At 63.8% G+C, this 12,744-nt stretch overlaps 1 protein-coding gene across 6 annotated transcripts in view; it reads right to left on the bottom strand.

The window, feature by feature from the left end:
* The window catches only part of BRD1 (bromodomain containing 1), a 35,717-nt gene extending 27,151 nt beyond the window's left edge, over positions 1-8,566 (bottom strand). For 5 of the 6 annotated variants that reach the window (XR_008707342.1, XM_055560848.1, XM_055561015.1 and 2 more), the window contains exons 1-2: positions 8,422-8,566; positions 4,038-5,415 (exon numbers count right to left, since the gene is read on the bottom strand). Coding sequence is in view for 5 of the 6 variants with exons in the window: in XM_055560848.1 (XP_055416823.1) it covers positions 4,038-5,401 (1,364 nt within the window). In the remaining variant the exon portion in view is untranslated. Of the gene's footprint in view, positions 1-4,037; positions 5,416-6,610; positions 7,704-8,421 lie in introns of those variants that run through there. The other variant, XM_055560934.1, reaches the window with a different exon arrangement.
* Between the last annotated feature and the right edge of the window lie 4,178 nt (positions 8,567-12,744).

The raw sequence follows: 12,744 nt of genomic DNA, 5'->3' as shown, positions 1-12,744 counted from the left end.
GGGTGAGCCGTCAGCGAGAGGGCCCTCTGGCTAAGGGGGTGAGGGGAGACGTCTCTCCCCCTACTTCTGCAAGCTTTTATAAATCTGAAGTTATCTCAGAGAAAAACTCGAAACTAATACAGGACGAGGCGCGGCGGGATGCCGAGGCCGCTCTCCACATGCGCCGGGCCCGCCCCACGGGCCACTCCAGGCAGCGACCCCAAGCGCAGCACGGAGGAAAACGCCCCCGTGTGCCTGCCCCCCCCCCCCCCCCCCCCCCCGCAAAGCAGACACGGAGGCCGTGAGCAGGGACTGCCAGACCCCAGTCCTCGGCAGACGCCCTAGGGGCCGGGCCCCCTCTGCGCCTCCAGGATGCCCAGCCCACCGGAGGTCCGCACGCCCGAGGGACACGGGACGCGCCCCGCTGCACCCCGCTCGGCGCTTGCTTCAGCCTCAGACACACGGGAGCCCGCGGGAGGCGCTCAGAGACGCCCAAGATGCGCCACAGCCGCCGTGAGGCGCCAGGCGCCCCACACTGGGCTTCACTGACTCACAGTGCCCAGGGGCTGGCCCGTGCCCAGACCCCACCCCACCCCCGAAGGCCCTCGGGGGCAAAGCCTGGAGCTGGCCGCCAGCCCCCACACCCCACCCCAAATTCAAGTACAGGGAAACCAGCGAAGCCACGGGAGGGTCAGCACGGACACGTGGCCCCACGTGGCGCGGTCCCCCAGCCGTGCACTCGCCCAGTGGGGCAGGGGCGACGCGCAGCCGGCTCCCGCACCATGGCCACGGTTCAACCTGCACTCCTGACCTGGGCTCCGTCAACAGCCCCTCCCCAAGGACCCACTGGGGGGCTGCCTGCGACACCCACACGCGTGGGGCACCCAGAGCTGTGCTCCCACCTGCGGGGGCCACGAGGCTCCCCCATTTCCCCAGGCCACAGCCCATCAGAACTTCAGGAATCATAGTAAAACTAGCTGCCAGAAAAGAAGGCAGGCAAGACTAAAGCCCAGACTCCTCGCTGCTACATTCAACAAGCATTAAGCGCGTGAGCCCAGCGACCCGAGCCCCCACCGTCCAGCCGGCCGCCCTGGGGTTTCAGCCTCGTCTTCGCAGGGATGAGACCCGAGCCCCCTCCCTGGCAAGGGCCCTGTCAGGGCTCGGGAGGCAGCGTCCACGGTGAGCACCAGTGCGTGAACCGCCCGGGCGGCCACATGGGCCAGCCGTGCCCCTCCCCACGCCCAGAGCAGCACCCACAGCACCCACAGCGCAGACGGCCTGCAGCTCCGCGGGAGCTTCACTCAGCCAATGACCCCAGAGACCCAGAAGCTCCAATTCCACACACCCCTTCTCAGAGCCTGTGCCCTGCCGCGACTGCCTCTACCGCCCTTTGCCCTCGCACACAAGGCAGAGAAAGCGAACGAGGAAACAGAGGCTCCAAGGAGAACAGCGGCCACCCAAGGACAAGGGCCGCTTCACCAGGAGAAGGGCGGCGCCAGCTCAGGCGGGAGAGAGGAGGGCGAGCGACCGCTCTCTCTCCTTCCGACCTGACCTTGCGGGTCTTCCCCAACTTCAAACGTGTCGCTTCTCCATCGGGGAGAAAGTCACCCTAACTGAAGAGCAGGAGAGGGAGGGGACAGGCGGGCAGACGGGCACAGCTCCTGCACTTGCTGCAGGCTGGGCCCTCACGGCAACAGGACCGGGAGGCCACGAGGGCCACCCAGGGCAGCGCTCGGCGTTCCCGAAAGAGCCAATGCCATGCCTGGTTGTGCACGGAGCAGCCGCAGGGCTGAGCCCGCACAGCCAGCTAGCCTGACCGCGGGCCTGGGGCCCTCGGACAGGAGGGAGCACATGCTCAGGGCACCCACACCTCTGTTCTGGGGTCTGTTACTAGACACAAAAAAACCAACCTTTGTAGTGTAAACATGCTGCAAGATGAGAAAAGCTAAACCATCTGCCTCTTGTTGAGAACAGATGATGGTCTCAAAATTAGTGTGTCTGAACTATCTTTTTCATTTGCAAACAACTCTTTAAACCACGCAAACTACGGAAGCACTCACAGTCCCTGCCACCACCCCAGCCTCCGCACAGCTGACCCTCCCCTCAGCCGAGTGAGCGGCCCCTCCTCTTCTGAGACCTCAGAGCCCCTCGTGCAGCCGGCGCCTGAGCCAGCTCTGAACGCCGTCCTGGCGGCAGCTCCGTCCTGCGGCTGTGGAGAGCGCGGGGTCACACCCCCACTGACCGCCTCTGGGGCCTGCATCCTAAGGCCGCACCGCGGACCACAGCTTCAGGAAGAGAGCAGTGGTCGTGAGCTTGGGCCTCCCAGCCGCCCCAACACCCTACACGCTGGTCTGACGTCAGGGTCTCTGGACACGCGGGGCAACAGCGACGGTGAGGCCCACGGCCACACACACCCGCCCAGGTGCATCGCTGACCTCCGCCCTGAGCCGGGGGGGCAGCGCAAGGGCCTGTCGCTCCTCCGCTCGGGCCCCATCAGGCGGCACCTCCGACCCCAGGAGCCCGCGCTTCCCAGCCGCGTGCCTGCCCCTCGGGCGGACGGACAGACGGGCAGTGGGCACCACGTGGGACTGGACAGAGGGCAGCACCTTGGCTCCTGGCTTCTCAATTTATAAAGTCACAACTTTTATTTACTTTGATTTTAGTAAACCTGAAAACTTTGGGGTCTTAAACAAAACTTGTTGATACAAATCCTATACTTTCCAACCCTCGGGTAGAAACGCAAGTGAAGTCAAAGAGAATTCACTCAGTCCTGTCTTTCTGCAACCCCATGGATTCCTGAATACCAGGCTCCTCCGTCCACGGGATTTTCCAGGCAAGGGTACTGAAGTGGGTTGCCTTTTCCTTCTCCAAATGCAAGTGAAACTCTCTTAAAAGTCAGACCGACTTATTTGCAAAGAGACACTCGGTTTTACCAGAAGTCTTCTCCAGATAAGAGGAATGAGAAGTGCTTTCTATTCACTGTCTGAATTTACTGTTATCTCCGTACTTTTCTCCTCTTGGACGCTTGTAACAAACACCCAGGAAGTGCCTGCTCCTCCAGCCCAAGGCAGGACTTCCGAGGCGGCGCCCACACCGGCCGCCCTGCCGCAGCCCCGAGCCGCTCTCCCTGCCTTTCTGCCGCTGAGGGGAGGCCCCGGGCCCCAGGCCCCAACACCAGAGCCCGTGTTTAAGTCTTTCCCTAACCACACGGCGCTCACAAGTCTGCCAAGAAATTCCCCAAGCCACTTACCTGGTGTTCCCAGCAAGAGCATTTTTAAATCCAATGAAATAAAAACAGGAAGTCAGTAGCAAGAGTGACAAGCAGAAGGCGGAGAGTTTAGAGATGGGGGTGGCCGGCGGGATCCTGACCCACCACCGGGACCACTCTAGAAAGAGAACCCCACGCTGACCAGGCAACGATCATCTGAGAGAAACGGTTGGGAAACCAGACAGCCCGTGCCCCGACAGGAAGGAAGCCAGAATCTCCCGCCAGGGTCCCTGTCAGCCCCACTCTCATCTCCACCGTGTCTGCCTCACCCGGCCACACTGCCTAAGTTCAGCAAATTAAACATCCCACAAGGGGACTCCCTGGTGATCCAGTGGGTGGAAGTCCGCCTCCCAACGCAAGGAACAAGGGATCCGTTGCTGGTTGGGGACCTGGACCCCCACATGCTGCAGGGCAACGGAGCCCGCACGCTCGGGGCCACACGCCACAGAGGATCCCGTGCGCCGCAGTTAAGACCCGATACAGCCAGATAATAAATGCATGTGTTTTTTCAGTCCCAAGATCCCCAAACGCTGCCGCGAGCACGGTGAGGAAGGCAGAGAGGGCAGCGAATCCTGGGCACCCGAGGCGGGGCTGCGGCTGGGTGAGCTCGGCCCCAGGCTTCGAGGAGACCAGATGCACACACATCCCGGCCTCAGACCCGAGTCTCTGACAACAGCCACGCTCCCGCCAAGTGCAGCGGGAACAAGGTCCCCGTCAGAGGAGCCGTCAGGGCCGGGCAGACAGCAGGTGGTGGGCCTGCACAGACCCTGCGCCCCCTCGCAGCGCTCACCTCTGCGGGGGGATGTAGGGCGCGCACACGGGCGGCAGGGCCGTGCAGGGCTCCCGGGCCGTCTTCTTGGCCTTCTTGGCTTTCTTCCTGACCTTGGACGTGGACCTGACCGCTTTGACCGAACTCTCCTTCCGACAGACGCCGTTTTTCATCTCCACGTCCCCGTAAATGTTCAGAGGCCTGCGGGTGCAGCCGGGGGGCGTGTGGACGTCACAGTAAGCGGTCTTCCTGACGGAGAAGGTGGCGGCGCCGCCGGCCAGCTCCCGCACGGGCTCCATCTTCATGTAGAGGCCGGCGCGCTGGGCGCACGTCACGTGGAAGGCGGTGTAGCAGTTGGCTTTGTGGCACTGGATGCAGGCGCCCACGCCCTTCTGCTTGCAGAGGTAGCAGGTCAGCTTCCAGCGCGCGGGGGGGATGTTCCGCACGCCGTCGATGGGCTCGATGAACACGGTGTTGGCGAAGCCCACCTCAGGGATCCACAGGGCGCACACCACGTGGCCCCAGCGGTCGTCGTCCGTCTTCTTGAAGGCGCCGCCCTTGTTGGGGCAGAGCACGCAGTCGGCCGGCCGGGCCCGGGACTGCAGGCAGTGGCGGCAGAGCCACTGGCCCTCGGGGATGTAGGGCACGCCGTAGCACTCCTGGTGCACGGCCAGGTTGCACATGTCGCAGAAGAGGATGGCGTTGCTGTTCTGGCACTCGCCGTCCATGCACACGCAGCACACCGCGTCCTCATCGATCAGGCACTGCTGCTCCCCCTGCTTCTGCTTCTCGCAGTGTGAGGCCTTCTCGAAGCGGTCCATGAGGAACTCGAACACGCTCTGCGACACGGCTGACACGCAGTCGCCCCTGCGCTTCTCGTTGACAATCTCCAGCCAGGCGTAGTCCTCCTCGTCCATGTCGTACTCCACCTCGTTGTCCAGCTCCTCGGCTGACTTCTCCACGAACTTGTAGTACACAGGGGGCCGCCGTGGTGCTGACGGGGGGCTGTACTCCACCACCCGCACCTTGGGCTCGGGGAGGGTGCTGGCGGAGGCGGGCGCGCCGTGGGTGCTGGGCGGGGCGTCGCCTTTCTTCTTGACCCGGTTGTTCTTGTGCCGCTTAGTTCTCAAGCACACGGGCGGCCGCTCGCTGTTCTCCTTGTTGCTGTTGCACTCACTCATCTCCTGGGCCGTGAGGTCATCTTCCAGGATGATCTCCAGGGGGTCGAAGATGCTGATCCTGTGCAGGCGCCCCTCGATCTCGATCTCCACCATCCTCTGGGCTTGCGCGTAGGTCAGGGTCTCTCGCGTGGGGGAGTGCTTGGTGCTGCCGGGGGAGGAAGTGTGCCTCGCTGCAGCGCGATGACCTCGGCCTTTCCTCCTCATTTGGCACTGACTCCCTGAAACAGACAAGACAACACGTGAGCGCCACGCAGAAGACAGGAGAGGCGAAAACCACCAAGCACACGTGGGTAGAACTAACCAACTGGCACTAAATCCAAGCAGACGTCCCAGCTAACCCGCCCAAGGCTTCCAAAATCACACATCTGGGACTCATGAAGGTATGACAACAACCGCCTACAGCCACTGCCCCCCGCCAAGGCCTCCCAGGACCAGAGGAGAAGGCAGGCAGTCAGGAGGGCCCCCAGAGGCACACACGGGGACGAGCCCTTCCAGAATGCTGACGCCCACTGCTCACTGGTCACCCTGGATCCACACCCCTTGCGAGCTGGGGTCGCAGTCCCAAGCCCAAGACAGTACGTGCACAGAGCTGCACTCCTGCAGGCTCTGGCCACTGTCTGACCCCCGCTACTACCCAGGAGAGAGCCCTCAGCCCATCGCTGTCTCCATGAACACACCCTCCACAACCGTGTTGAGGCACAGGCCATCGGCCGCGCCGGGACCCAAGAGGGCAGCCTCATACTGGCCTGGGGAGGCTTCACCCCAGGACACCCCACCCAGCCTCTGCAGGGCCTCAGACGTGGCCACCGCATGCCAGCCACCTGCCTGCCCCTTGGGGGCCTTCTCGGCTGCTGGCTTGACCACAGTGCTGGGCCATCATCCCGTCACAGCGAGGGCAACCCGGAGACCCCCTCGCCACCCAGAGTGCTCCTCCCCTCTACCGGGGGCAGCACAGGCTCAGGCGACTTAAGCCTTGGCCATGGAGACTTTCAAGCACTTGCTCTTGTCAGACATCCGCCATCGGCCACCAGCAAGTTCTACTTCCAGTCTCCCTCTCCTGATGATCCCTGACTCTGGCCCACCACCCGCCAAGCAGGGTGACACCTTAGGAACTGATGACAATGCCCTCTCCCCACTCCAAACCACCACACGCCAGACAGGAAGCAGAGTGATGCTGATGAGACTGGCTGACACACATGCCAGGTGGAGCCCAAGGCCCCCGCTGGACAAGGCCCCCCGCTGGACAAGGCCCCGCTGGACAAGGCCCCCGCTGGACAAGGCCCCGCTGGACAAGGCCCCCCGCTGGACAAGGCCCCCGCTGGACAAGGCCCCCTGCTGGACAAGGCCCCCGCTGGACAAGGCCCTGGGGAGTCGGCCAGGAAAAGCCCCCATCGGCGGCCTGCACTGTCACACCTGAGAGGAAATCGCAGCAGACCCGAAATGCATTCCTTGAGACAGGTCCTTCTGACTGTGGTTTTCCTTCTCTTTTGTCAAACAGAAATGTTTATGTGAAATCTGACAAGAATGCCCTACAAAGGGGAGCCTGAGAGCCACCACGGGCAAACCAACCCTAACCCATCTGCATCTTCACGTCCCAGGGGCCCACAGCCCTGGATTCCTGGGGTGCAGTCAGCCAAGCTGCGCCCCAGCTGCCCTGGCCCTGCCAGCGCTTCTGCGGGAGGGGCAAGTCCCCCTGTTGTCAGCGCCACAGCCTGCGGAGGGCCCCCAGTGCAGCCTCAGGGGTCCTCTGGGGTGGGGCAGAAGCCACAGCTGGTTACTCAGCAGACGAAAGGCAAACGTGTAATTTTCTCCTCCAGAACACAGTACCAAGAGCACTAACCATAACCGGCTCTTCAAAACCCACATGCTCCTGAAGTGACTGAGGCTTTGTATGTGGCCACTTGCTATAAGAAAGACAACAGTTACTGGTCACGGCAGCTCTGGAATTTGAAAGCTCGATGGTGACAGGGACAAAAGGCGCTGGTCACTCTGCAGACCACCTCACCAGCCCACCATTCCCCTACACCCCAGGCTCCAAACCTCCAACCTCCGTCCACCTGGAGCTCCCCTGCAGGACAAAGGTTCCCACGTGGAGACTATCGGCAGCCCCTCCAGACCCTTCTGATAAATGCCCCTTGAAAAACCGTGTGGCCACAAGAGAGGAACGCGGCACCCAGGGCCGCTTCACCTTCCAACACCGCCTTTCCCGCCTGGCCCTAGGAAAGCCACGAACACCCTCGCGCAGGGGCGGCACGCAGCGCCGCCCCCGCGACCCTTCTCCGGCAGTGGGCGGCTCCTCCAGCGGGGCCCGCCTGCAGCGCGTGCCCCGTAAATTACAACCAGGTCACTTCTTCCTGGGGGCCCGGAGGCCGCCCGCAGCGGGCGCGGGAGGGGGCGGCCGCCCGGGTCCGCGCGGCCCTGGAACAGGAAGTTTCCCGTCCGGGCTCTACAAGCCCAGCGCGTCCGTTACATAACGCGACCCTCGGGCAAACGCTCGGCCGGGGAAGCCGAGCCCCCGGGCCCGCCCCCACCTCGCCGGGCGGCCGGGCAGGAGGCGCGGCGGGCAGGGTGGCCCCGGCGCCTCCACAGCCCGGCCTCCCTCCCCGTCCAGCCTCCCGCCCGCCGGCCTCGCCTCCCGAGCTCCCAAGCCGCCGGGGCTCCCTCCCCGGCCCAGCCTCCCACCCAGGCCTCGCAGCCTCCCGACCGGACCTCCGGGCCTCCCCGTCGGCCTCCCTCCCTGCCGGCCGCTCAGCCTCTCAACCCGGCCCGCCCTCACTCCCTGGCCTTGCAGCCTTCCGACCGGACCCCAGGCCTCCCCGCCTCGCCAGACGGACCTCCCCGCCGGCCCCCCGGCCTCTCAACCCGGCCGGCCTCCCTCGCCGTCCAGCCTCCCGCCCGCCGGCCTCGCCTCCCTCCCTGTCGAGCTCCCAAGCCGCCCGGCCTCCCTCCCCGGCCCCCCGGCCTCCCTCCCGGGCCTCCCTCCCGGGCCTCCGGGCCGCCCTCGCTCCCCGCCTCGCCAGGCCGGCCTCCCGCCCGCCGGCCCCGGCCTCCCCGCCGCCGCCCCCACACCGCGGCCTCCCCCGGCCCCGCCGCCCGCGGACAATGCGTCGCCGCGGCGGCCCCAAACATGGCGGCGGCCCCAGCACCGAGAGGCCGGCGGCGGCCCGCGGGCGAGGCGGCGGCCCCGGCCCCGGCCCCGGCCTCGGCCCGCCCGGCGCACTCACCTTCGGGGCCGCGGCCGCGGGAGCCGGGCGGCGGGCGCGGGGGCCGGCGCGGCCGAGGCGGCGCTAATGGCGCCCGCGGCTCCTCCGCCAACGGCCGCGCAGGCCCGGCCCGCCGCCGCTCTGGGCGCGGGCTCCTGGCGGCGGCGGCCCGGCCCGGCTCGGCGCGGCGGCCGCGGGCTCGCGGGCGGCGGCTCGCGCGGGCGGCGGGGCCGAGCGGAGGCCCGGCGCGGGAGCCCGGCCGGCGGGCGGCGGGCGGCGGCGGCAGCGGCGGGGCGGCGGGGCGCTGGCGCGGGGCTGCTCGGACGCCAGGGCCGGCTTGCTCGCCCGCTCGCTCCCCAGCGAAGCAAACAATGCGGCGAGCGCTCCGCCCGGCGCGCTGCGTGCGAGACGCGCCCCGCCCGCCGCCGCCATGACGCGCGGCCGCCGCCGGGGGAGGGGGCGGAGGGCAGGGCCGCGCGCCGACGCTCGGGCGGGGGCATCCGAGGGGCGCGGGCTTCAGGAGAGGGGGCGTCGGGAGGGCGACGGGGATCGGAAACCGGCTGTGGGGGGCATCTGAGGGGCGCCGGGTTCAGGAGAGGGGGCGCTGGGCGGGCGACAGGGCTCCGGACACGGGCTGGGGGCATCGGAGGGGCGCGGGCTTCAGGAGAGGGGGCGCTGGGCGGGCGACGGGGCTCCGGACACGGGCTGGGGGCATCGGAGGGGCGCGGGCTTCAGGAGAGGGGCCGTCGGGCGGGCGACGGGGCACCGGACACGGGCTGGGGGCATCGGAGGGGCGCGGGCTTCAGGAGAGGGGCCGTCGGGCGGGCGACGGGGCACCGGACACGGGCTGGGGGCATCTGAGGGGCGCCGGGTTCAGGAGAGGGGGCGCTGGGCGGGCGACAGGGCTCCGGACACGGGCTGGGGGCATCGGAGGGGCGCGGGCTTCAGGAGAGGGGGCGCTGGGCGGGCGACGGGGCTCCGGACACGGGCTGGGGGCATCGGAGGGGCGCGGGCTTCAGGAGAGGGGCCGTCGGGCGGGCGACGGGGCACCGGACACGGGCTGGGGGCATCGGAGGGGCGCGGGCTTCAGGAGAGGGGGCGCTGGGCGGGCGACGGGGCACCGGACACGAGCTGGGGGCATCGGAGGGGCGCGGGCTTCAGGAGAGGGGGCGCTGGGCGGGCGACGGGGCTCCGGACACGGGCTGGGGGCTGTCTGAGGGGGAGCCGGGCAGGCGATGGGGACTGGAAACCGGCTGTGGGGGACGTCCGAGGGGCGCGGGCTTCACGAGAGGGGGCAATGGGCGCGCGAGGGAGTCGCGGACACCGGACCGGGGGCATCGGAGGGGGCGCTGGTGGGGGAGCCTGGGAGGGGAGCGGGAAGGGGATGAGGGGGGCCGGTCCAGGAGCCGGGAGCACTGGATGGGGCAGGCCCCGCTGAGTGTTGGGGGAACCTGGCGGGTAGGGTGCCTGGAGGGGGGGCCACAGGACTGAGGGAGCCCACAGTGAGCGCCAGATGCACACGGGCTGGGCCAGGCAGAGAGCCGCGGGCAGCCTGGAGGGCCCTGCGCTGGACGGCCAGGCCTCGCTGGAGACCTGGGGGCGCCAGTACTGGCAGGGGCAAGCAGCGGGGAGCCTTGAGGAACTGAGGGCGGGGGGCCTGGATGGGAACACTGCGTAGGATCCAGGTAGGACAGAAGGGGCCTGAGCAGCGCTTCTTCAGAGGCCTGAGGGTTAGCCTTAGTCTCCACTGGCAGCTTCCACCGTGGCCTTGGCTTGAACTCCAAAATTCAGTAGTTTCATGATAGTTTTCATCTCGAGATTGAATCCCCAAGTGTTTTGGGAGGAGGGAGAGGCCTGGCTGTTTCCCTGAGGATTTGGCCATGAGAGAGCCCAGCCCTGCCTGGGGACAAGCGGCAGATGGCCCCCAGTCTGTGGCAGCCAGGGAAGCCCCAGTGTAGGAGAAGAAACACGCTCCCAGGGCAGAGCCTGGGTTCTTCGGAGCCCCGGGAGACCTTCCTCCACGTGCGCAGGCAGGGCAGGGGCCGCCGCTTAGGCTCTTCGGGCAAACATCTTATTGGCAGTAGGCTGGCCGTGTCCACCCACGGGTGCTGGCGGGGCCTTTTGCTGACCAGAATTTGTGCAGCCAGTGTTCAGGTTGAAAAGTGAAGGCTTGGCAGGCGGCTAAGGGCTGCAGGCAAGGCCACCCAGAGATCAAGTTCCTGAGCAAAGTCCAACCTCCAGACACATCCTTGGGCCAAGGTGAGGCAGACCCAGCAGTGGGCCCCGACCACATTTGCACCAGATGCAGGAGCCGCACGCATATCCTCCTCTCTTGCAAATGTCTGCTGTCTGGGTCCAGATGTATGGGAACAGCAGTGGAGAATAAACACCCTTGTCCACCTCGGGCAAGCCGGGTGCCAACAGGAAGCTGGAGACAGGAAACAGGAGACAGCCCAGGAGGATGGCTTCTCCACCACCAGGGGGATGGCAGGAGGAGGGAAGGCGTGTCCTAGTGGCCTTCCGGAATTCCAAGGGTGAAGAGAATAGCTCAAAAGCCTTCAGTGGGGAAGGGTTTTCTTTAATCAGATGGAACCTGATTGTCAGTTGGCAAAGGGGTGAACCTGTCAACATTCTTAGAGAACTAAACCTAAAATTCCATACACAATGAAACTCGCATTCAAGTGAAACAGCAAAATAATGGTATCTTCACACCTATAAACATCCACACACCAAGTGTCTCAAAAAGGACTGAAAGATATGCCCTAGAAAATGAATCCAAGGATGAGACCTTGATGCCGCAAAGAAACCAGCTTAAACTGTTCAGGGAAAATCAAACAACGACTTGAGAGAGTCCCACGTGAGACGAACACGGCCTATGGAAAGAGGAGGGGAGGAGCAGGAAGGAGGAGCACCCAACAGCTCTTGTATCACAACCCTGAGTGTTCACTGGAAGGACTGATGCTGAAGCTGAAGCTCCAGTACTTCGGCCACCTGATTCGAAGAGGCGACTCATTGGAAAAGACCCTGATGCTGGGAAAGATTGAGGGCAGGAGGAGAAGGGGACGACAGAGGATGAGATGGTTGGATGACATCATTGACTCCATGGACATGAGTTTAAGCAAACTCCAGGAGACAGTGAAGGACAGGGAAGCCTGGTGTGCTGCAGTCCATGGGACCGCAAAGAGTCGGACATGATTTAGCAACTGAACAACAAGAAGAAAATTTTAGAATCAAAAGAAGAAAAGTCTGAAATTCCAAAGTTTCCATGAGAAAAATGGAAATAGGACTTGCAGATTTCAAAACAGCCAGGAGAAAACTGAAGTGAAGAAAAATTGTGCCAACAAAAAGCAGAAAAGAGAAAAAAGATAAATACGTGATAAATGAGGAAAACAAAATTAGATGATGGGAATAAATTTAAACACCTGAGTAATCAGAGACATGGTGGAATTAAAATCATCTGTTAGAACACAGAGACTCTCTAATTAGAATGTTGACACACTTAAATACTAATTACAGGAAACACACCCCAAAAACGTCACCAAGATTGAAAATAAAAAGGTGGAAAGCATGTATCATGCGACTTTTGTTCCTCAGAAGACCATAAGGAGAATGAAGAACTGAAAACTAGAAGATATTTGCGACACAAACACCTTGCAAATGATTCGTATCCACAATGATCAGATCAGATCAGATCAGATCAGTCGCTCAGTCGTGTCCGACTCTTTGCGACCCCATGAATCGCAGCACGCCAGGCCTCCCTGTCCATCACCAACTCCCGGAGTTCACTCAGACTCACGTCCATCGAGTCAGCGATGCCATGAAGAGCCCTCCAAATCCATTAGAGAAAGACAAGCCAAAAGAATGACGGGCACGTGTGTCATCAGTCTCCTTTCAAAGAAGAACATGGAAAAAGCCAATAACATCACTGGCGATTTTGGAAATAGAAACTAAAACCACACCAAAGGAGCACGAGCCCTGCTGGCTGGAACTCCAGGTGTACAATTATCTTGTAAACAATGTGGCATTCTTCAAAGAAACTGGGTGTGTGCATCAGTCAGCCACTGCCGCATAACAAAGCACCCCCAAACTGGGCAGCTTCAAACAACAGCAATCACTCCTTTCCCTCAGGAGTCTGCTACTTGGGAGAGATTCAGCGGCCTGGCTGGTCTGCTCCTCGCTGCACCCCAGGCGCTTCCGGGACATCCAGCACTGTGTGCCTGGCAAGCTGGTTCCTGCTGTGGGCTGACGGCCTGGTGGGGATGCCCTCAAGGGAGGGTGGCCAGGTTCCAAGAGCAAGAGTGCCAAGAGAACCAGGTGGCCCCTGTATCCCTTTTCAGACATCAT

Source organism: Bubalus kerabau, chromosome 1 (genome assembly GCF_029407905.1).
Source record: "Bubalus kerabau isolate K-KA32 ecotype Philippines breed swamp buffalo chromosome 1, PCC_UOA_SB_1v2, whole genome shotgun sequence".
Lineage (NCBI taxonomy): Eukaryota > Metazoa > Chordata > Mammalia > Artiodactyla > Bovidae > Bubalus > Bubalus kerabau.
Note: the sequence above shows the minus strand (reverse complement) of the source record. Positions and strands in the feature narration are given on the sequence as shown.